The following is a 23,519-nucleotide window of genomic DNA, read 5'->3' on the forward strand; positions in this document are numbered from 1 at the left end:
CATGCTTGCTGGTTCATGCTCAGAAATTCAGGAGCTCTTTCCCAGTAAAGATCAGGTTATGAATCAGACAAACGATAAGAAAATCTTCAAGTGGGATATATTTGCATATGATCAATTTTGTTAGGAGTCAGGAATCTATAGTTTTGAGGCACCATGCAATTCTCTGTGCTGTATCCTAAACGGTAAAATATGTGGAATTTGCCCACCTATTCTATCACATCTACTTACAGACATTCCGTGCTAAGCATAAGCTCATTTCTCACCATCCTTTCAATTTTATTCCAAATACCTAATTCAACTCCACAACTCTTCAAACACAGAACATCAACACCTGCCTTTCTAACTAAAACATGATGGTGAGTCAAATCTTGGCCACTTAGCTTAGAAATCAAAGGAATTTATTGCTTTTATACCTACATATAGTCCCTTCCATGCTGGACCTGACGCAGACGGGCTTTGTTGCTTTCATTTATGATTTTTCTGCTTTCATTTGGGTAAATATATTTGTAGTCATGATTTTGAGACAAACCAGAAAAAAAATTTACTTAATTTCCCCCCAATACATTGGCAGACCATTGCTTACAAAGTGTTGGTGTAAATGCTTGCACCACAGTGACGATGCTGAGTTTTATACTAAATTCAAGATGGGGAGATTTCAAGGGCATACCAATTAGGCCATAGATAGATAGGTTTTGAGTCAATGATATAAAATTTGTCATATATATATATATATATATATATATATATATATATATATATATCTGTAACACAGAAAGAGCAAAAAGTCTTTTCTGTTTTTGTTTTTTAAAAGGAATGAAAGTGCTTCAAAATCTCGTTTGGAATGAGGGACAGTTTTCAGGTTCACATTTGAAATGATTATCAATACCATCTGCAAACACCAACAACATAGACTGAACAGAGAGACTCTTCTAGAAACAGGTTAAGCAAATCATTGAGTTCTCCAATCCACAGGCGACAATACCTAAATTCCAATCTCAAGGCATTGTATTCTCTGGTTCACCATGAGATTAGCAAACATAGGACATTAAAGTATGCTTAATTACTGACTAACACAGAATCTGCTATGTCTTTCACCTGGAAGCCAGAATTAGCCTGGCTGGATTTTTCTAGAGGACATTCTAGAAGAGGTTGCTGCCATCAATACCCAAGGAAGGCAATTTTTTAATTGGTCTTCTTGGCATGGACTTTTCTATGGACTTTGGGCCCTTGCAGCCAAAACCTACAAGGCATTTGTTACTAGGAGATAGGGAAATTTTAATAAAAGTTGCAATAACCATGAAAATAGTGTCTTTAAAAAAATCTATGTACTATTAGTAATAATGCATGCATAGTGCCGGGCATTCATAACTATTTGGTCATAAAAATATGTGACTGTAATTATGATATTTACAGTCAACTTATAAAAATACATGTAATTCTGAATGGCAATAGTTAATCCCTAGCTCTAACCACAAGCCTGGAAGGATTAGCTTATTACTGGAAAGTGTAATGGGTAATTACAAAATGGACAAAGCTCTCATCCTCTTGAATTCAACATTCAAGAATGGCTATTATAGCATCATAGGAGCTTCATTTGTCATAATTCTTCTAAGCTCACAAGGTAAAACCAAAATTCTGTGGAAATAAATAGAAATTAAATGGGAAAGGAACACTCACATGATACAACCACAGTGGAGGATAATTCCTTCATAGAATATTCATGCACCACCTTCAAAGAGGTTCACGGTCCCTGAAAGAATTTATGGGATGACCTTTAAGCACACCTTCCATTAAAAACAAAGGTCAGCATGGCTGAAGTTAGCATATGATTACCTTTAACTATAAGAGGTAAAGAATTTAACTTTTAGCCAAATCTCTATAATTTAGGTGAGTACCTCTTTGAAGCTTTATTAACCATCACGGAGAGTGAAGCTCTTATGACCTTTCTAATTCAAATATAAATTCTGATGGAAAGAAACAAATCCACATTCCAGTTTAAATTCAGAAAGGGGATGGTTTTTGCAAACTTGAAATTTCTCACTGTCAGAGAAAAACACGTTTCAACAAAATAAAATTTTCTACGTATCTGAGATATTTTCCGCAGGTTTCTTCTCTTGTAGGAGCTGATCGGCCATCTTTCAGCAGTTCCTAATTTGAACACCACCACTATTTAACAAATGGACAAAACAATAGGAATAAACTTGAAAAACTAGGGTGAGTTGCACACAAGCGACTGAAAAAGGCAGAGGTTTGATGTTACCTGCAAATCATGATCTCATATTTTAGGATGTATCTTGGCATTCAGTAAATTGAATTCTTGGAAATACCTGTTTTGGAGTTCAGCTGATGCTCAGGTAGATTCTTCCTGGGCTTAAATTACTTCGTAGGACTGAGTTAGGGCATTTTGGGCGGTACATTAACTCTTCCAGAACAAGAAATTTCATTTCAATAAATTATTGCTACAGTTCACTAAAGAGTACCATGGTGTCCTAGAAAAGATAATGTCCCTTCCAAACTTCCACCCTTCTAATCATTTGAACAATGAGAAACTCATGTTTATCATAGTCACTTTGATCCTTGATGATATAATCTAAAAAGGAGCTGTTTTCCCCCATCCAAATAGAGACTATCTAGATGGAGGAATGATATTAGAACTGCCCCAGTGGTCTGGTAATACATGCCACTATTCCCACGTGCATTTGGCAACTGGCATGCTTGATTCTTTCTTTACAAGTTAGCCTGCCAACTTTCTTTGCATGCAGAATTGTCTAAGGTAATTGAGGAAAAAACAATGGCCTGCATAGGCAAGCTCTTTTAAATCTGGTAAATGGTTGGAGTATGGCACACCTTAGAGAGAAGTGGAGTGATAGTTCATGGAATTGATCAGCTGATTACCTGTCATCTTTTGAAAGGGATGTAAAACAAATCTTCACAAATGATGAGTAAACTATGAAAGAAGAATCTACTCCCCTTCCCCCAAAACAGAAAAAAAATCTCAACTCCTCAGAACCTTCTACTTCAGATGAGATCATGGTCTGCAGTTCTACTAGTGCCAAACACCAGTTCATCCTAGCAGAGCAGTCCAGCAGATAAGAATCTACGTTACCTGTGACATAACTTTATCAATAATGCATGCTTCTGGCAAGTATTTTCCATACTCAATCTATTGATAGTGTGGCCAGATGGACACAACCGAAAAGACATAGATCATTTCAAACAGAAACTCAATTAGCTCAAGGTAGGACAAAACAAACTCCATTTAATAAAGTAAAATTTTGTTAAATGTTTTCACTTTAGAGACAGTTCTCTTTTTCCTTAATATCCTGGTAAACTCTTTATTTGTCGAAGTACAGGTGTTTTGTCAATTTGTTACTTCATTAATCTACCAACTTCATTTCCCAAGTCTAGATCTACTGTGTCTTTTTTGAACTTAACTGAGTCCAGGAGATTGGCTTTTCTTTTTTTAAGATTTTAATATTTTAAATTCAATTAACATATACAACCAAAGTTGGTGGGAAACAGTCAGTAGCTCTCTTCCAGATAAAGGAGCTAACTAACAGGTTTTATAATCATTGGACATTTGTTCAGTCCTACCTGAAAACTAACTTAGTCTACTACTTGGTATGGAAAAAGGCATTTTCTAGTAATTTTTCTGTGACAGGAAGCACAGCATTAATCCAAATAAGCACCCAACAGACTGGGCCTATCTGCTGGGGAGTTGAAAACTTTAACCCAATGAAAACATTCACCTCAGTACTTTTTTTGAGAGAGAATTCAGGAGCAGTTACAGTTAACATGTCACCCGCAGAGAGTTGTGATCACCAGAGGGTGGGCCAGCTGAGGAGGACTTTCCAGGTAACGAGAACAATGATACAGCAAGAAGCTACAGAATGATATTGCAGTAGTTATAGTGACCACTCTGATAGTGATGGTGGTCAGGTTAATGTTCCAAATATTAATGCGAGGAACACAACAGACTTTATAGGATTAGGATATTTTCTTTACACTGAGAACCAGTTAATAGCACATGATGAATGATGATGGTCCATTTACTCTACAAGTTTCCTAGTTACATCTCCTTTGTCCTATGAGAAGCATCTCTGTTGCATGGCAGTATATTTTCGCCATCTAAAATGAAAATACAGTAACTATGGAATACCCCAACTCACACATACAAACACACACACACGCACACACACTTTTGCATCCTTATACACATACATATGGATAGTATATGGAAAGTGCTCATTTGCAGTGGGTGAGCTCTCTGAAAGCAGCCAAATCAGCCTCTCCAAATACAGAGAACCATTAAAAGCCAAGGAAAAGCCATATGAGCTATTTAGCTCTAAAATGAGATTTTAAACTTTGTCCACGTGGTAATTGATTCCAAGGCCTTTTGTAGTTTTTGCTAAGTCCTCCAAAGCAAGAATCAGAAAGACTGACAACATGATATGTAGACTCTAATGGATTCACGTCTCTGTTTATTTTGCTTATTCTATAGTTGAATAATACTCTTGCTGCTGAAACACTTGAGTTGGTTTTGAATGGCCATGAATGCTTCTGTATTTGGCTAAAGCCAATTTGACTTTTTAGAGAAAGACCAGCTCATTTGCAAATGGACATCTTCCTCCACATACATTTCAATGTACACTAAAGACAAATCTAAGTATATGTATATATGGCATATATATATACATATATGTGTACACATAAAATGGATTGGGAAGTCCTTTGGTTTAGACGGTATTGAATAGGTTTCCTTTGACCAACATGTTCAAAAAACAAATATGAAAAGTGCCATGGCAATTTTGACATTTCCTATGTCTCCCAATTTGGAGGCCCTCTTTCCTCTCTTCTCCATCTTTCCTAAGTATTTTATTTTTAAAAGCAGTTGGTTCTTTTGGCTTTTAACACTCCATTGATTTGTCCATTCCTTGAAAGAGCTCTAAAATCACATACAGAGACTTATCTTTAGTGGAGAACAAGGTTGCAAAGAACTTTTCCCCCTCCTTTGATTCCCTCTTCCCTCCCACCCCAAGGAGTAGACACCTTGATGTGTCATGAAGAATTCACTCTTGATCTGACTTGTCTTGTTACCCCTGGCCAGCTCAAGCAGCTGAGGTCTGAGTTTTACTCGCCCTGCATCATTGTGCAATACTGGAAAAAGAAAAATAATCCATTAGTCTACACCCTTCAGACTGTGGTGACGTGATCAGGGTTCTCTTGAATTTCTATGCATTCAATCTCCTCCCTCTCCTTTCGTTTGGCACGTTTCTTTTTTTTGTGGTGCTTTTTGGAAGGGGGGAAAAAGGTTAGAAACACGGGTAAGATAACAAAACAGTGCAGAAGTGTGCAACCCCCCATGAGCAGCAAGCATTTGAACAGTGTGAAGGTCAGGTTCGAAGGCACAAATAGGAGGGGGACCAACCCAATAAGAAAAGAAGTAACATTTTGCAAAATGGCTGTCCCATGCTCTTGCAGGGAGCTTTTTATACATTGTGTTCGGGTGTGCTCAGTTGCTAATACAAATGTGTAAAGCAGTGGTGCACAGTGGTCAATGGCAAAATTTAAAGTGTAGATAAGGCACAAGATAGAAATGCAATCCATGTCGACGTTCCATAATGTCATTAAGCCCAGAACGCCCAGCTCAATTGAGGTGACACTAAGAATTAGCCAGAAGTTTCCCAGAGGGTGGATCACTAGGAAAAAAGTCAGGATTAACACCAGGAGAACACCAAAGCCTGCAATGAGAACAGGCACTGTGACAGACAAGCCGTAATGGTCCATGAACACAAAGGACGGGTTGAACACGATGAATCGGATGCTCTTTGACAGGGATAGGGGCCTCAACTTTTCCAGCACTTCGATGACCTCTTTCTGCTTGTCCCTGCTAGTCCTGGCCACCAGATACAAGCGAGAAGCAATGATGTTGTTCTCATCCCCTGCCTTGGAGAAGATGATATCATTTCGAAAATGCTGGAATTCGGGCTTTTTTAAAAATGAACTTTGTAGGACACTGATAAAGTCACTCTTGTTGTTGGCACTGATGTTGCCCACTTTCAGGAACTGGTAATACTGCTCCACCCAGGACACTGCAGTGAACCCACTACAGAGTCTCCGGAGGTCCTCCTGGACGCTGCTGTTCCAGTACTCCAGGGGCTCGTAGATGTAGAATCCTATCACGGGACTGTAGTTGCTGAAATATTTTTGCTGAACCATGGCGTAGGAAACACTTGGGGAATCACTGGCTAGTAAATTGATGATGTTGGCTCTGTCACTGATCTGCAAGCACCCCATGAAGGAGAAGGACGCATAAATGAGATAGAGGATGACCACAAATGGCTTCACGTAGATATTGGTAATCCATTCATTGTAATGTTCGCGGAGGAAGTGCTGAATAAAGTGGTGCTGGTAGGGGTCCGTCTCATGATGGGACGTCTGTTGATGCCCATCACTCATCACGGTCTGGAACCACACAGGTTTGCGGTCCAGGTATTCCGCAGAAGGGATCTTACAGCAAAAGATGCTGTGGTAACGGTTTTGCTCCAGTTGACCAGCGAAGACCAGACAGGAGCCAAAGAAGGAGAAAATGTAGAAGTAGTTCAACAGAATAGAGACACACATGTTCTGACAGAAGACCTTCACAGCCTCTATGTTTGTGAATGGGCTGGCACCCATGCCGAAGGTAATGAGGTACAGGGAGCTGGTCATGGTATAGGTGACCATCACATCCGAATAAGCATCTGCCACCCTGTCTTTGAAGGGCAAATTCTCTCGGGTTCTTCTCCAACCAGACAGAAGCTCAAAGACTCCTTTAGTTCCATGACCTAATTTAAGAAAATGAGAAAAAGAATAATTGTTTTTATTTCCTCCGATGGTTCAAGTGAATTCCTTATAGGTTATCTATGCCAAACAGTACTTTATACTCTCATCTTCAAAGACCTATGATCCTCCTATTAGGGTCTCAAAGTCTGAGTTACACAACGGGACATATTTGGTTCATGTTTCCACTTCAGCCAAGTCCAGATTTATTGGTATTGCAGGCAAAATGAAACATTTATTGTCTGTTCTATTAATTTGACAAATGGTAAACAGAATGTGACATTAGTGTGGGTTTTTTTCCCCTCCTGCACACGTATTGTCTCCTTAAATAAATCATAAGTTGTCAAGGGCAGGGGCTGTTATTTGTGCATCTTCAGATATCCCTTAAACACCAATTTAGTACTTGATCAACTGATATATTGACTCATCGTCCCAAACCTCCATTTCAAGCAGACTTACATGCTAATGTCGGAAATTAAAAGATGATTTTAAACACTTAAGTATAGCTTTAAATTGATTTTACAACGTTAATAATCAGTTTGGTGGCCAAATGGCTTAGAAACCAATTCCTAGAGATTTGAGTGATGAACATTGGGTGGGAGTCAGAAAAATCTGCGAGGGTACATACAAGACAGGGCAAGACCTTCAGGGTGAGATAAGATGTCACAGCAAGCATCTCCTTTGGGCTCCTCACAGAGCATTTATTCACATAGAGTAGATGCTGACTAAATGTTTGATTGCCTCATTAAAGTGGATAGAGATGCTTCTTGTTAACCAACTTCTGTGCATCCTTTGATAAGGGTAAACAGACAAAAAATTTATTCAAAAGATTACATAAGCACCTACTATGTGCCAGATACTTTTAGACACTGAGATGCTTTAATTCAGGGAACTTGACAGTTCTTATGATACCAGCACTTGCTTCTTTACTAGCAAAATCATAAAGTAGCTGGGCAAGTAGGTATTATATCATATATGCAATTTCCGTTTTTTTCTCTTTCTTGAATTAGCTCCGTCAATTACCATCCAGGATATATCAACTGATAACTTTCTGACTGAGTGGAAATCTTCATAGATCACTCTTGCCCTTTGAGCCATAGCAGTACTACACACAAATCTTTTCTATGAATGGATACAAGCTGTGTGTGGGCTGTTCTCCAAGAAATCCATCAGATAAAAATGAAGCTTAAAGGCACAAAATGAACTAGTTCAAGAAAGCCTGGAAAACGGACTTTGTGTGGCCCTGAGATATTGGAGTTATGTGTTGCAGAGATACTGGAGTTCTATGTTGGAGTTATATGTAATTCACTTAGTATTGCTTTAACAAATATAGTCTAATGGCTAGGGTCTTACCATAATCACTGATTTTGTGTTGTTGATAGAGTTTGCTAATTGGCCTACATCATTCTTCCCTTTCTTCTTACTTTTATTTGGGACTGCAATGTGCACAATTAAACACTGTCTTTCTCAGCCTACCTTTCAATGAGGGATGGTTCATGTAACTTATTTCTGAACAAAGCAATGCAACTGGAAGCCATTTAAGGATTCTTTGTCCTAAATGACATATTGGAGCCACCGATATGAGCCCTAGCCTACCTTCCTCTCAAATTCTCTTTAAAGAAAATCAAATCTCCATTTGGCTAAGCCACTGTAAATAAGGCTATTATGGGCTGGTGAACCTATTCCTAACCAACAAAGCTTTGTAGTGAGTTAACATCTACCAAAACCTCTTTTATGGGGATCTAAGAATTCTTGTTTTATAGTTAATTTGACTCTGGAATTTACAGGTTTAAATACATATAATGCTAATCTTTGATTTTAAAGACAACTTGGTCCACTTATTTTGGGAGTTGATATTAACTTTTAATTGTTCTTGCATTGGCACTCTTCTTATTCCAAATATAAAGCCTATATATTCTCCAAAGTTCTTTCTTCTGAGTCTCTAGTCAGGAAATATACTTTTATCCTACCAAATAGAAAGGGCTATGAAAGCTGCACTCAGGTATAAGGTAAGGTTTTATTTGTGTGTGAGGATAATGATCTATTCCTTCTTACATTTAATTAGTTAGTCAGCATATACATACATTGAATTAAGATTCTTAACAAAAATCAGTTGTTCATTTCTATCTTCTGCAAGACTCCTTGACCAAACAAAATAGTTGTTCGTTTATTCCCTTGACAAAAACATAATGTTAGGATATTAGTTAAGGTAATTAAAATAATTCTTCAATTAGAGCACTTCTCTTCTGAAATGAGGACTCTTGCTATCTTTGTAGTCACAAGAGGGAAAAGGCTACATGGGACTACAGCTAAATTTGGCTTGCCTTTGCTAATGGTCACTTTTATGGAATCTTAGGTACATTATGTAGGCCAGAGTGTCACTTTATATAGTACAAAAGTCTGTATGTATAGGAAGATGTGCTAAGCCCTACTAGGTTAAGTAATCACTTTATGTATGACAAAGACTGAAAACACAGGAGATGGCATTTTTTAACCCATTCATAGATCTAGATATTTTATAGGGTATCCCTATCAATCTTTACTCATTTGTTTCTCATCAAAATCTGGCCACTTCCTAGCAGGTCAAATCTCTTACGTGCTTCAGCCAGCGTGGTCTTCTCTGTCCCCATGAACCTGCCGGGGATTAGTCTTATCTTCTTAGTTTTGTTTATGCTATTTCCTCTGCCTTATAACACCATCTCCTCATTGGTGGTCATTTAATTGAAATTCTATTCATTGGCTTGTGAAGGGTCAGCTCAATTCTCATCTTTGCCAGGAAACTATCTTTGACAATTCCAGACATATTGATTTTTTTCTGTTCCTTAAATTCTTATTGTACTAATTAATTACTCATTTTGACACAACTATGTGTTGTTTTGCTCTGGAACAAAATGGCTTTATCAAGATATGTTCTATCTCTTTGGTAAGACTGCAAATTCTTCAAGGTGAGAGAATGCATTTTATGTTACTTTTATACTCTGTAGGACATCTGGTAAAGTGATAGATGCCCAGACGACACCCACTAACTCTTATTGAATTAATCAACTGTAATTCTTGATTCTAAATGGGTTCAGAAAACCTTTTAATTAGCTATTCTTAGTTATAAAAATAGTATACTTAATACGTCTTTATACCTCTATTCATTGTGTCCACAAGAGCTATGTATTTTTTAAAATATTAACATTTTCCAATTACCATTAACATACAATATTATATTAGTTTCAAGTGTACAAAATAGTGATCAGATATTTATATACCTTATGAAGTGATCACTCCAATAAATCTAGTATCCATCTGACACCATACATAGTTATTACAATATTTTTGATTATATTCTTTATGTTGTACTTTGCATCCCCATGACTGATTTTATGTTTGACAATTTGGACTTCTTAATTCGTTCACTTTTTCACCCAATCCCCCAATCCCCCTCACATGTGGCAACCATCAATTTGTTCTCTGTATCTAGAAGTTTGTTTCTATTTTGTTTATTTATTTTCTTTTTCAGATTCCACATATAAGTAAAATCACATGGTATTTGTCTTTTTCTATCCGACTTATTTCACTTAGCATAGTACCCTATAGGACCATCCATGTTGTTGCAAATAGCAAGATTTCATTCTTTTTTATGGGTGGGTAATAGTCTGTTATATATATGTAACACATCTTTATCCATTAATTCAATTTAACTCAATACATATTTACAAGCGTATTTAGAATTTGTTACACATGAGAACCTGTGCTAGTCAATATATAAAACATAGAGGTAAACAAGAAGCATAATCTTTTCCAACATCTGTCAGTCCAGAAGTTTATTTTTACTTGGATAATTCTGAGACAGAGTTCAAAGCTTCTAATAAATATAAATTTTAAACGCTGTCCCATATATTGTAGGGTGTTTAGAAGCATTCCTGGTCTCTACCCACTATGTCAATAGCAGACTCTATAGTTGTGACAACTTAATATATCTTCAGACATTGCCAAATGCTGTCTTGGAACAAAATTGCACTCAATTGAGAATTATTGGTTTATTAAAAAGAAAAGAAAAGAAATAGTACACACATATGCATATCATACACATATTTAATCTAAACCTTTTCCTGATTATAAATACAGGACATATCCATCCATCCATCCATCCATCCATCCATCCATCCATCCATCCATCCATCCAGATAGATAACTACTCAAATAATTAATTCACAGAACTGGGCTCCCACCAAGAAGAAATTAGGATTTGGGATTACTCTTGTCACTGTCCAGTGGCCTATCAATCATGGAGAGCCTTTTTTCTAACCTCTGCAGTGTTTTCTCTCTTGGTTTCTTACTTTTCACTTTGGTTTTCATTCTGAGGCCAGAAACATTTTTTGACCATCTGCTTACTTGAAAGAAGCCCTAACTCTCCACTTAGCTTTTCTAATATGGTTGTATTCACTATTTTTCCACCTGTACTCAGAGAGTCCTATTCCTATTCAAACAATGCACATGAAACCAAGACGCTGATATCCACCCAAAAGATAGGTGGTCCAACATCTCAGATGATGCATGGACTAAATATGAATGTGAGTTGACCTATTGAGCAATAACCTGAACTAATTCCAGTATATTACTTCCCGGTACCTCAGTTCTGACTATTCTTTGCTTCTGTTTGATTTTCCCATGCAAATCCTTAATTCTTACCTGAGGCCTCAACTTGTTTTATGATCAAGTCCATTCAAGTTCCTAATTGGCAAGAGAGACATATATGTAAGCAATTAACTGACATGTAAGGAAGAATTGCATTCTTGATAAGTAGAGATGTATGCTGTATACTGTAAAAATACAGTTGATTCTTTCTGAGGGATCAGGGAAAGCTCTAAAAGGTTTTAGAAGGCAGCAGATGATGTTAATGGCAGTCTAGAATATTCTGATGCAATAACATGAATAAAGGCTCAAACACCTATAAATTGATAACAGGTAGTTGTGGTTTTTTTTTTTTAAAGCATTTTACAGACTTTTATTTCTAATAGAGTAAATGCCAATCTTTAATATCCCACATAAACAAAAAGCTCTTTGGGGTCCCCCTTTTCTTTTCGAGAGTAAAAGGGTCTTGAGACCAAAAACTGAGAAAAACCACTGTGGTTTATCCTCAGCTGTGATTGGTCGGTTTCTTGCTCTGACCTCATAAAGCACCAGTGTGATGGAATTACCAGAAACTGCTATATAAAGTCCTGGCTGGGCTGAGCTTTCTGTCCGTTATAGCCCAGGAAGCTGATTTGTGGTGACCTGTTGGACTTGGATCTTTTAGCTTGTTTTCTCCTTTTATCCCCATTTTATTTAGTTAGCATACTTGGTATAGTTATTGTTTATTAGTAGTTAGTGATATTTTTGATATAGTTAGTATATTTAGTTAGCATAATAGTACAGTTATTATTGTTTATTATCATAGCTAGTAAGCATAGTTTGTATTGTCAGCTAGTGTATTAGGGGCTCACCATGTCGCATGAACTGGCAGCCACCTCTCAGGACCGGGAGCTCCATCTTGACCATTATGAGTTCCTGCAAACCATTGGCCGGGGCAACCATGCCACGGTGAAACTGGGCCAGCACCTTCCTACCAGGACCCAGGTGGCTATCAAAATCATCCAGAAGGAGGGCTTCCGCATACAACAGAGACCTATCCTGCAGGAAGTCCGCTGCATGGCAGGCTTGCGTCACCCACACATCGTGCAATTATTCGAGGTGATTAACACCAAAGAATTACTGTTCATCATCATGGAGCACGTGACTGGGGGGGACATGAAGGATTACCTACTGACCCATGGCCGCATGACGGAAGGTGAGGCCCGAGGCTGCTTCCGGCAGCTTGTATCAGCGGTGCACTACTGCCATGAGAAAGGGATTATCCACCGGGACCTGAAACCGCAGAACGTGCTCTTCGACACTGAAATGAATGTTAAACTTACAGACTTTGGAATCAGTACGCCATTCAGTGGAAACAAATTGAGCACGTTCTGCGGGAGCCCCGCTTATGCAGCCCCCGAACTCCTCCGGGAAGAAGAATATGATGGTCCTCCCGTGGACATTTGGAGTCTGGGAGTGCTGTTGTATAAGATGGTGACGGGGACCACCCCTTTTAAGGGAAAAACCTTGATTGAGCTGGTGAAGCACATACTGAAAGGGACATACACTCTGCCTTTCTATTTAACAGCCGAACTGCACACCCTCCTCCGTAAATTAATAACCATGAACCCCAGAGACAGAAGCACTTTAAAAGAAATCATGCCAGACCCGTGGCTAAATATGGACCATGTGGAGGAACTCACACCTTTCATTCAGCCACCCAGTGATGAGCTAGACCCCAATGTGACACAGGAGATGATCGACATGGGCTTTAAGCAGGACCAGATCCAGAAAGCTTTAACAAAGAAGACCTACAACAACGTCATGGCCACGTACCTCATTCTAAATACAAAAAAGTCCAGGGTACAATATCACACCATTCGGGTAAGGCCCTACCGAGCCACTGACCTTAACGGCCTCAGTTCCTCCCCAGACCAGGAGGCTCAGACAGAGATCTCACCGTGCCCGCAGGCCGAACAGCAGCCGAAAGAACAGGAGTCAGGGCAGGAAGCCGAGGAGTCTGCAGGTCCTTCAGCCAGCCCAGATCCCAGGAACGCCGCACCGGGACCCAGCCCGAAGTCCAGGAAGGTCATTCTCCAACCCAGCCTAAAGTGGAAGAAGGTCACGCCGCGACACAGCCCTCAGTCAAGGATCGCCATTCTCAGACCCACCCCAAAGTCGAGAACCGCCATTCTCAGAACCAACCGAAAGTCCAGCACCGCCCAGAAGTCAGGTTCGAAGACCATCACTCCCCGACCAATGCCGGAGGAGTCGACCACCATGACTCCCCCACCCAACCGGGAGTTGGAGTCAAAGACCATCACTCCCCCAACTATGCAGGAGTCAGAGTCGAAGGCCACCACTCCCCCACGCAACCCGGAGTCGAAGAACACCACCTCTAGCCCACCCCCGATGTGTGGCCCTGAGGACTCCCGGTCCACCCACAACACCAGCAGCAGAAGGAGCAGCAGCAGCAACGGTGGGAGCCCAGCAGAAAAAAGCCAGGGCCTGAGGGGGGTGACTAGGAGGTGCTTGGGCTTTCTAAGAAAGCTCTGCCTTAGGCCGTTCAAAAAGGGGCTTGACAAACACAACAGCGTCAAGCCCAGTTAGTTTGTGGACGGCCAAGGCAGGGCTACAACTGGACTCCTGGGAAGTCAAGCCGGGCTCCCTGCATTTGAAATGCTGAATTAGACCAAACTGATGTCCAGGGAGCCTGGCCACGTGGTGGGGGGATCAGGCCAGAGGCAATCTCTCTCAGCAGAGATTAGCTTGCTGGTACAGCAGGTTAAGCTGTTTTCTAAAATATATATTTTATTTACTGTTCCAAAAGATGACTGCCAAATTTGAGTGTGATTCCCTTCCACTATATTCATATAAATTCACAAGCTATGTTAGAATAACGTAATATGTAGCTCACCTAGGGCACTATTGGATAACTAATATTTCCTTGGGCAAAAATTCATGAAAGAGAGAGAACTCTTAGGAGTGAAAATGATTTGGGCAGAGTTGGGACTGGGAGAAAATTCAAAGAGGGAAGTGAACAGAAATAAAAGAATAGTGTGTGTATGTGCACATATTGAATATTCTAAAAGTTTTTGTTGCTGTTGGGGAGAGTTATTTTTCTAAATGAAAGCAAATGGAAGCATTGTGCAATAGCAAGGAAAACTTACATGGCAGCTTGCCAACACACCTTATTTAACAATAGTGGCATGGGTATGTAAAGTAAAGCATAGGGAATATAGTCAACGATATAGTAATAACTAGATGTAGTGCCAGGTGGGTACTAGACTAGTCAGGGTGATCACCTCTTAAATTATATAAACATCTAACCACTATGCTGTACACTTGAAATTAGTATAAAATAATATTGAATGTCAACTGTAATGAAATATTTAAAAAGGGGGAGAAAGATGAAGGGGAATAGGAGGTCCAAACCTTCAGGTATAAAATAAGTCATGGAGATGTAATGTACAGCATGGGGAATATAGTCAATGATATTGTTGTCAGATGGTTGCTGGACTTATGGTGATCACTTCTTTAGGGATATAAATGTTAAATAACTATTGTGCACACCTGAAACTAATATAATGTTGTATGTTAGCTGCATTTTAATAAAAATCTTAAAACAAAAAATAACTTCTGCTATTTGCAATTGAGATGTTGTGGGGGCAGAGCCCCAGAAAGTAGTTTCCAGGCTCTCGGCCTCACATAGAAAGGTGTTGGCTCAGGTAGTAAATGGCCATCAGCTGTGATTGGATGGCCATCAGCTGTGGCTAGTTGGCCGTCAGCTGTAACCAGTGAGTCATTGGCCACTAATATAACTGCTGTGGCTATGCTAGCAGGGAGAAGAAGAGAGAAAGAATGGGGGCTAGCAAGAAGATGGCGGCTGGGCTGGCAAGTGTGGATGGCGGTTTGCGGACAGTGTGAATCCAGCCTCCAGTGAGAGTATAGTGCCGCCAGAGAGAATATAGCGGTATGACTCCCCTACCTATGGCTCCGTGGGTGTTCCTTTTTGGCCTCACCATATCCTGCGTTCTTGTATGGGGAGCGGGAGCAGAGACCCCACCGGCCGCCCCACATGACAAATGGCGCAGCGAGCAGGGTCTCCCGCACGACAGATGTATTAAAAGATTATGTGAGTTCTTCTTCTGACTATGATGGTACAGGTCAGCAGAGCAAATAGTTTAAGTGATTAAATTAAAAATAATGTTTTTATTACTAACAAAACTGATTCCAGTCCTAAATGAGCTGAACGATATTCAGAACTGGTTATAATTCCATTTGATTCTCAAGTAATCACTCTACAACAAAAAAAGAGGGCTTCTAAAGTAAGACGGATCTTCTCTGACAACTGATTTCAACCCATATTTAGCAACAGTTGTCTAAACTCCTGCACCTCCAGGGTAAACTTCCACACTGTGATTGTACCTTGCAGTGCTGTAGGAAAACTGGTGTCATGGCTTGGCCTAAAGTGACTTCTTTCCAAGCAATTTTGTTCCTCTGTAAATCTGACACAAACATGACAGTTACCATTTTATTCCCAAACCCAACCTCCCCAAAACCCAGAATTGAAAAAAAAAAAAAAAGTTTAAACAAGGATTAAATCCAATCAGGACTAGTTGTAACTGACTCAATTAGTACTCCTTACTGGGTTTTTCTTTCATATATTGCTCTAAGCACCATCTGTGGGCTTCTCATTCCTTCTAATGAGCTGAGTCAGAATTTTCTTCATTTGGCTCAAGATTTATTCCCTTTGCACTCAAACGTGTTAAACCTTTAGCGGGACAGGAGAGCATGAAATAAGAAATAGAGATTTAAAAAAATACTCCTTCCTACGACCTGCTCCAGAGAAAGCTATCTATTTCCTCTTAGCAGTTATTTCTGCTTTGGTTAGCTATTCTTTCAATAAACTTGTTTGTGGAAATCACCACTGGTCTCAGGTGGAAAAGAGCATTTTGACTTTGTCTTGGGCTCCTAAGATGTGTGACTTCCCGATGCCAACCAAATGAGTAAATAATGAATGAGAAAAAAAAAAAAAAAAAAAAAATCCCAGTTAACTGAACCAGTGAAGCAGCTGACAAAAAAATCTGGACATTGAATCAGCATTTTGTTATTGTTCACTTGTTTGGCATTTCATATATACAGGATCCTTATCCATATATACAGGTTTCTTCTCTTTAGTTGGCTGATATCCACTTAGATTTTTAAAGATACCGCTCAAGCATGATCTGATTTCTAACACCTTCCCTTTGCTCTTTTCATTGCCAACTCACTTGCATAGAAGTCTGTCCTCTGCGTTCCAACAAGTCTCATAGTGCTTACAACTACACCCAGCTGAAATTAGCCACTGATGGGGCTGTCTTTTATGTAAGTCTATAAAAACCTTGCTGTCTAGGGCAGGCACCTCCCTTTATCATTTTTGTATTCCAATTATTTGGCATGTTATTGGTGCTTAATACATGTTTGTGATACTGAATTGGCCATGATCTGTGTCTAGTTTTAAAGATATTTTAAAATGACCTTGCAACGATTATTATTAACAGCCCTATAAGCAGCATAAGATTTTATGAGATACAGTAGTTTGCCTCATTTTACTGAGGACACTTGCTGAGTGTTACTCAATGATTCTGTGGCAGAGGTGGTGATAGATGTTAATGATGTCCAATGGCAAAATTAGCATGTAATTCGTTAACTTGGTTGGTTCAACATTATAAATGTCTATAGGGAGTGGAATATGAAATTAAAGAACTTGCTCTAAGTTGCTATTTGGCAGGGTACAAATGGGTTCATAAAGCACTCATATTACCTAAGAGGTGCTGAAATTTTTAGATATTTTCTAATCACCATGGTTTCTAACCTAGAGGTGATGAATAGTGTGTATTTGTAGAATAACTACTTTTAATTAACTCTTATCTAGAATAAGTAGGTGATTGTCAAGCTCCATTCATAAAGGATGGCCAAGGCTTTTGCCTCTTGGTAACTATATACACAAAGACAGGGTAAGAAGTTATTCAACAGAAATTCTCCAAGCTACTTTTGCCAGGGATGTCTGATAATTTTGCCTGGAAACCTGGGTTGGTGTTGTGCAACGAAAAGAGGGTCTAACTTCATATTACCCTTAAGCGGGAAGTGACTTCTCTTGAGATGCCCCCATCCCAGTGCAGAATGACACAGGCTAAAACACAGACTAGAGAGACAGGGAATTACACAGAAAAGAGGAATTCAGAATGAATCTGAACACACACTTATCCTTAGCACTTGGGAGGTTAGAGGATTTTATTAGGTTCCCAATAAAGAAAAAGAGAATTTAGCAGCAGATTTCCACTGTATGATTTTCAGAGCTGTTATAGATTTCATACATATCTGAATACATAGAAAAGGGCATATAATCTCATTCCAGAGGCTGCATTCCATCATTTTTGACAATTTATTTTTTAATTCTGCATAACATTAAAAAATTAAAAAATCAATTACATATATACACACATGCATGCATATATATGTGGGCATATATATATATATATATATATAGAGAGAGAGAGAGAGACAGAGAGAGAGAGAGAGAGAGAGAGAGAGAGAGAGAGAGAGCAGAGATAGCAATAGAGATAGGAGATGAAGGTGTTCTAAAACCTACTGACTATTATAGAAAAGGTTTTAATACTCGAGGTAAAATTACTTGATATTGTGGTTAGCAGCACATTCTCCAGAGCCAGACTGCTTGAGTTTAAATCCCAGATCTCTTACTTCCTAGCTCTGTGACCTTGGGCAGGTTGTTTTTTGAACCTCTCCACAGCTCAGTTTTCTCATCAATAAAATGAGGTAACAGTGGAACCTACCTCATAGGATTGTTATGGGTTTTAGATACATTAACACAGGTCCCCAATAAGTGCTATATTGAATGGAAAAGCTCAGTGCTGGCAATTGCAGGATGTTTGCCACAGAGAATGGTCCAAATCATTTGACTCTGAATGGCACCTTCTGAATGCAGCTCGGGTACTGTACTGCAGTCTTTACCACCACCGTTGAGCTGGCTTTTGCGGGGAAGCCCTGGGCTCTCTTTTCAGCTTTTCTTGCTGCAGGGCCTTGGAATTGCCAAGAGCTGAAGCACCACTGCAAAGCCAGCACACACACACACACACACACACACACACACACACACACACACACACGATAGCTTGCTTTCTTTGCTTTCTTGTTCTCTCACTCTCCCTGGTCTTCCCATTCAGGGATAAAAAGACTACTAGGAAGCTTTCTGTTGTCTTCTCAATGCTTTCCATGCCTTTCAAGTTTCATGAAATGAATATACATTGTCTTTGAGAAAGAAACAGTCCCGACTGCTGGGTACTGTCAATAGGCCTTGGTGTTGCCAGGAACTGGGCTGGCACTCCCAGCTGGGCTGTGTTGTCCTGTTGACCACAGATAGTTGGGCAGAGCAGCATCAGACAAGATCACTCTGGACTGGGAGGGACTGAGCTATAACAAGACCACTCCATCATCATGACTGAATGCAAACGTAACACAGGCATTGTCTAAAACACAAAATGGACCAGGCATCCTCTTATCAAGAATAGTAGGAGTGATTCCTGATTCTTTACCAGTCACAGGTAGCTTTGGTCTGTTCTTCTCACCTTCTAGGTATAAAAATTATTAAGCTAATTGATCATAGAAACACTCTCTTGATAGTAACCAACCACGCTGCCTTCAACTTCTTCCAAATCCACTAATACTTGCAAAAATCATACGAGTCCATTCTAACAACTTCCTCCTGAAGTGTCCCACAGTCCCCAGTAATGTATGTTCTTCCACATTGTAATGAGTCAATAAACCCAAATGTTTTCAATTACAGCAGTGTTTCTGTGGGCTTTCTCTGGAGGGCATTGGCATTTTATGAAAAATAAATATTTTGGAAAACAAAACGAATGAAAACTTTTGTTATTGTTGTTGACTTTTTAATTTGATTTCTTTAAATGTAGGAGTTAGAACAGGAACATTGGGTGAGAGTTAATCCCTGGAGGATTTGAATTTCCAGACTGTGTCACTAATAAAAGGGATGACTTCCTGGTAAAAATAATATTTTAGTTGCATTCTCACTGAAAACAGAATGCCAGCTGGGCATTTGGGAAGTTAGAAGATGTTCTCAGAGGAAGATAACTTAGATATTTACAGAGGAGAAGAGAGCAGGGGCCATGTGGGAATAAAAAGTCATTGCTTTAAGCAGAGAAGAGCAATGAATGGAAGAATGGATGGTAAGGCTGAAAATTGTCTTACAGTTGTCAAAGGAAGTGGATTGGTAGTTTATAAGCTAAACACAAACATATGCTTTAAAAAAATCAACACCTAGAATAAGAGATCAGATAAAAAAAGAAAACAAATATAAGAACTTGTAGGAATGAAAATTAAGATAATAGTAGTGTTTATTGAGCTAAAGACATTTAAAGAACCAAAGTTAGAAAAATGTATTCATTCATTTGAAAAACATTTCCTGAATGCCTCCCATTATGAAAATATGGTAAAATGTTATCCCTTTGAAGTTTAATAACTCCCATTTGTCTCATTAGAAAACCATATCACATCTAGATGTCTGAATTTAACAGATAATTAATTACAAGCTTTGGGCTTTTCAGTCTTATAAAGAGTAAAAGTAGTGATGGCTTAGGATTTGTGTAACACCATCATCTGGAGAATACTTTTAAAATGTTTGATTCAATCATTAAGAAACATGTTGGAAATGGAAGGAATCTTACTGAGCAAATTTAAATTATGCACAGTTTTGGTTTCTAATATCATACAAGAGAAAAATCTTCAAAGTTGTAGCACCAATCCTTGATAAAAGCACAGTGCTCCAAAGGGCAAGTTTTCTGGAAGCATCCTTAAATATTTTGCTGCCTTTCTTACAAGTGAAGATGAAATAAAAACATTCCATGGCTGGAATTCTGTCTGAAGAGAATGGCCTGAAGCCAGTGAAAATTCAATTAACCAGAAAGCTCAGGAATTGGACCGGCTGATTATTTGAATGGTCATTAAATTCATCAACCAGAACTTCCTTTTTGATTCAACTTTTATTGGTTGATTAACTTTATTGGAGAAGATCTTTCTAAAATGCATTAGATTTGTATTTCTCTTCTGCATCAAATCCTAAAGAAAAATAAATAAATAAATAAATAAATAAATAAATAAAAAGAAAGGAAGAAAAATAAAAGGCAGTATGTGTAGCAATTAAAAGGATGTACTTTGGAGTAATGCATCTTAGTTTCAGTTCTGGCTCCATTACTGTGTGATGTGGAGAGAATTAGTTTAACCTCAATGTGCCTCACTTTCCTAGTCTGAAAAACGGGGGTGAAAATAGCACCTATTTTAAGGGATTAATGTGAAGATTAAATGAGATAATAGTTATAATGTACTTAGAGCAGTGCCTGGCACATAGGAAGAGCTCAGTGAATGAGCTACTACTACTTATTGAATAATATACTTGTCATCATTTTATCATGCACCAACCAACATGACATATTGTGATGCAATGAGTTCTGTGGGTTAAGCTTGATACCATCTATTAGACGTATGATCTTGGGCAAACTAACAATTCCATGACTGGATTTGGCAATTTGTGAAATGGAGAATAACAATATCTGCTTCAAAGAATTGCTGTGTTAAAGGAAACGCAGACGCCGGATTCCCTTAGTACTACAAATATGTGGCACACAAATGTGCTTTCACAAATGTTAGCTATTATTGAATAGTATTATATAGTTGTGGAAGTGTGGGAGTTTGGGCTAAATTTGCATCAAACCTAGAGCAAAGTTTAAAAGTTTTCTTCTCTGATGATTATTTTGAAATTTGCCTTTTTTTGTCCTTAGAAGTTAGTTGTGGAAAAATACTGATTTAAAAAGGGTTTTAGTTAACTGGATTCAACTAATTGCAGCATTCCTTACCTGGGTGTTCTTATTCAGAATAAGCTAAGAGAGTTGCTCTCATTTAGCTGCAGAGAAGGTGAAAGGGAGCTTCCCAGACACTGATTTACATACTCTGCAGCTCACACAGCAAACCAGAGTCTCTTCCAAAAGAAGAGCACAGCGGGTTTGCTGGGCAGCTGGTGGAGTTCCATCAGCCCCAGGGAAAAGGAGGCCTTTTCCCAGATGTGACTCTCAAAGTGACAGAACTGGTGTCATTTGAATATATCCCTGATGAGCACAGACTTTCTTTTCAGTTGAAAAGGTCCTTTTCTCACCATATTTTTCTGTCATCTGTCCCCTTTCAGCAGTTCACAGTTTAGTTTAGCCTTATCACAGCATACATTTATAGACAGGAGTTGTCTCAGAAAATGTTAGGTGTTAATTCCTGAAGGCAAAAGATAGAGGGCGTGGGTGGGGCAGATAGCAGCCTGGCAGAAGGGGACCCAAGCACAGGCTCTCATATTCCCACTTCTGTGTTTCATTCTTGAACTTCTCCATAGAAATGACAATTAATCATGATAACACGCCAGGCCGCCAAACTTAGCTTCAGTGAATGGAAATGATAGGAAACTCATTGCCCTCTTGTGATAAATCTTATTCCTTGTTCCCGTCTTAATAATCCTCATGGACTTAGTCCTGCTCATTTCCATTACCCCCCAAAAATCAAGAAACAGCACAAGCACCAGGGAAATGCAAATCATCAGGGAAATGCAAATCAAAACCAGAACAAGATGTCACCTCACACATGTTATCAAAAAGACAAGAAATAACAAAGCCTGGTGAGGATGTGGAGAAAAGTGAACCCTCCTGCATTGTTGGTGGGAAGATAAATTGGTGCAGCCACTATGGACGACAGTATGAAGGTTCCTAAAAAATTGAAAATAGACCTACCATATGACTCAGTAATTCCACTTCTGGGTATTTTTTCCAAGGAAACTAAGATGCTAACTTGAAAAGATATCTGCATCCTCATGTTCACTGCAATAATAGTAAAGACAGAAAAAAACCAAAGTGTCCATTGATGGATGAATGATGAATAAATAAAGAAAACGTGATATATATATATATATATATATATGTGTATATATATATATATATATATATATATATATATATACATATATACATATACATACATATACACATATACATACATATATACATATACATACATATATACAATTAAATATTATTCAGCCATTAAATGAAGGAAATCCTGCGATTTGTGACAAAATGGAGGGCATTATGCTTAATGAAATATGTCAGACAGAAAAAGACAAATACTGTATGATCTCACTGATGCACGGACTCTAAAAACAAAACGAAAGAAAACAAGATAAAAACTGAACTCATAGATACAGAACATAGATTGGTAGTTTGCCAGAGATGGAGAATGGCTAATGGGAAAAATGGGTGAAGGTGGTCAAAAGGTACAACCTTACAGTTATAAAGTAACTAAGTCCTGGGAGTGTAACGTACAGCATGGTGACTGTAATTAATAATGCTGTGTATTTGAACGTTGCTAAGACAGTAAATCCTAAAAGTTCTCATCACAAAAAAATTGGTAACTGTGTGGTGATGTTCACTAGACTTATTGTGGTGATTATTTTGCACTATATATAAATATCAAATCATTATGTTGTACACATGAAACTAATGTCATATGACATAATGTTATATGTCAATTGCGTGTCAATTAAAAAATAATAAGAAACAGTCAGATGAAAATCCTTCCAGATAGCTATGACTACAGAACAGCTAACTGGATTTCTAGGGAAGGATGATTTTTGGCCAAGTGACCATCAGGAAGTGTAGGCAAATGATTTGGAGGTTTCTAATCCTTACAGATATATAAAAACTCTCAGATTATTTTAGCAATTACAAAACAAAAAAACAGATCCACATTATTTCTTTTCAGGACATTTTCACTTACTAACTGACAACAACTCAAGGCACAGAAATGTTGATGAAAGAGCTAATAAAAAATGTCAGCAGCTTGTAAAATTTATTCTCTCTGATACCTGAGATTTCTGAAGGGGTAGACTATGTTAACAGTGGCATGGGAAGCTTTAATAAAATAATACCTCTGAAATGAATCAACTAACCAGCAGATATTAGTTAAGTACCTACAATATGCAAATCATG

The 23,519-nt window shown here is 38.6% G+C and overlaps 1 protein-coding gene across 3 annotated transcripts in view; it reads right to left on the reverse strand.

Annotated features, from left to right (window-relative positions):
• Positions 1–80: 80 nt before the first annotated feature.
• PTCHD4 (patched domain containing 4) overlaps positions 81–23,519 on the reverse strand; it is a 185,290-nt gene continuing 161,851 nt past the window's right edge. For all 3 annotated transcript variants that reach the window (XM_074333052.1, XM_019734604.2, XM_074333051.1), the window contains one exon: positions 81–6,827. In XM_074333052.1, the coding sequence (XP_074189153.1) occupies positions 5,194–6,827 (1,634 nt within the window). In that variant the 3' untranslated portion in view covers positions 81–5,193. The remainder of the gene's footprint in view (positions 6,828–23,519) is intronic.

The sequence above is a fragment of the Rhinolophus sinicus genome, linkage group LG05 (genome assembly GCF_036562045.2).
Source record: "Rhinolophus sinicus isolate RSC01 linkage group LG05, ASM3656204v1, whole genome shotgun sequence".
NCBI lineage: Eukaryota > Metazoa > Chordata > Mammalia > Chiroptera > Rhinolophidae > Rhinolophus > Rhinolophus sinicus.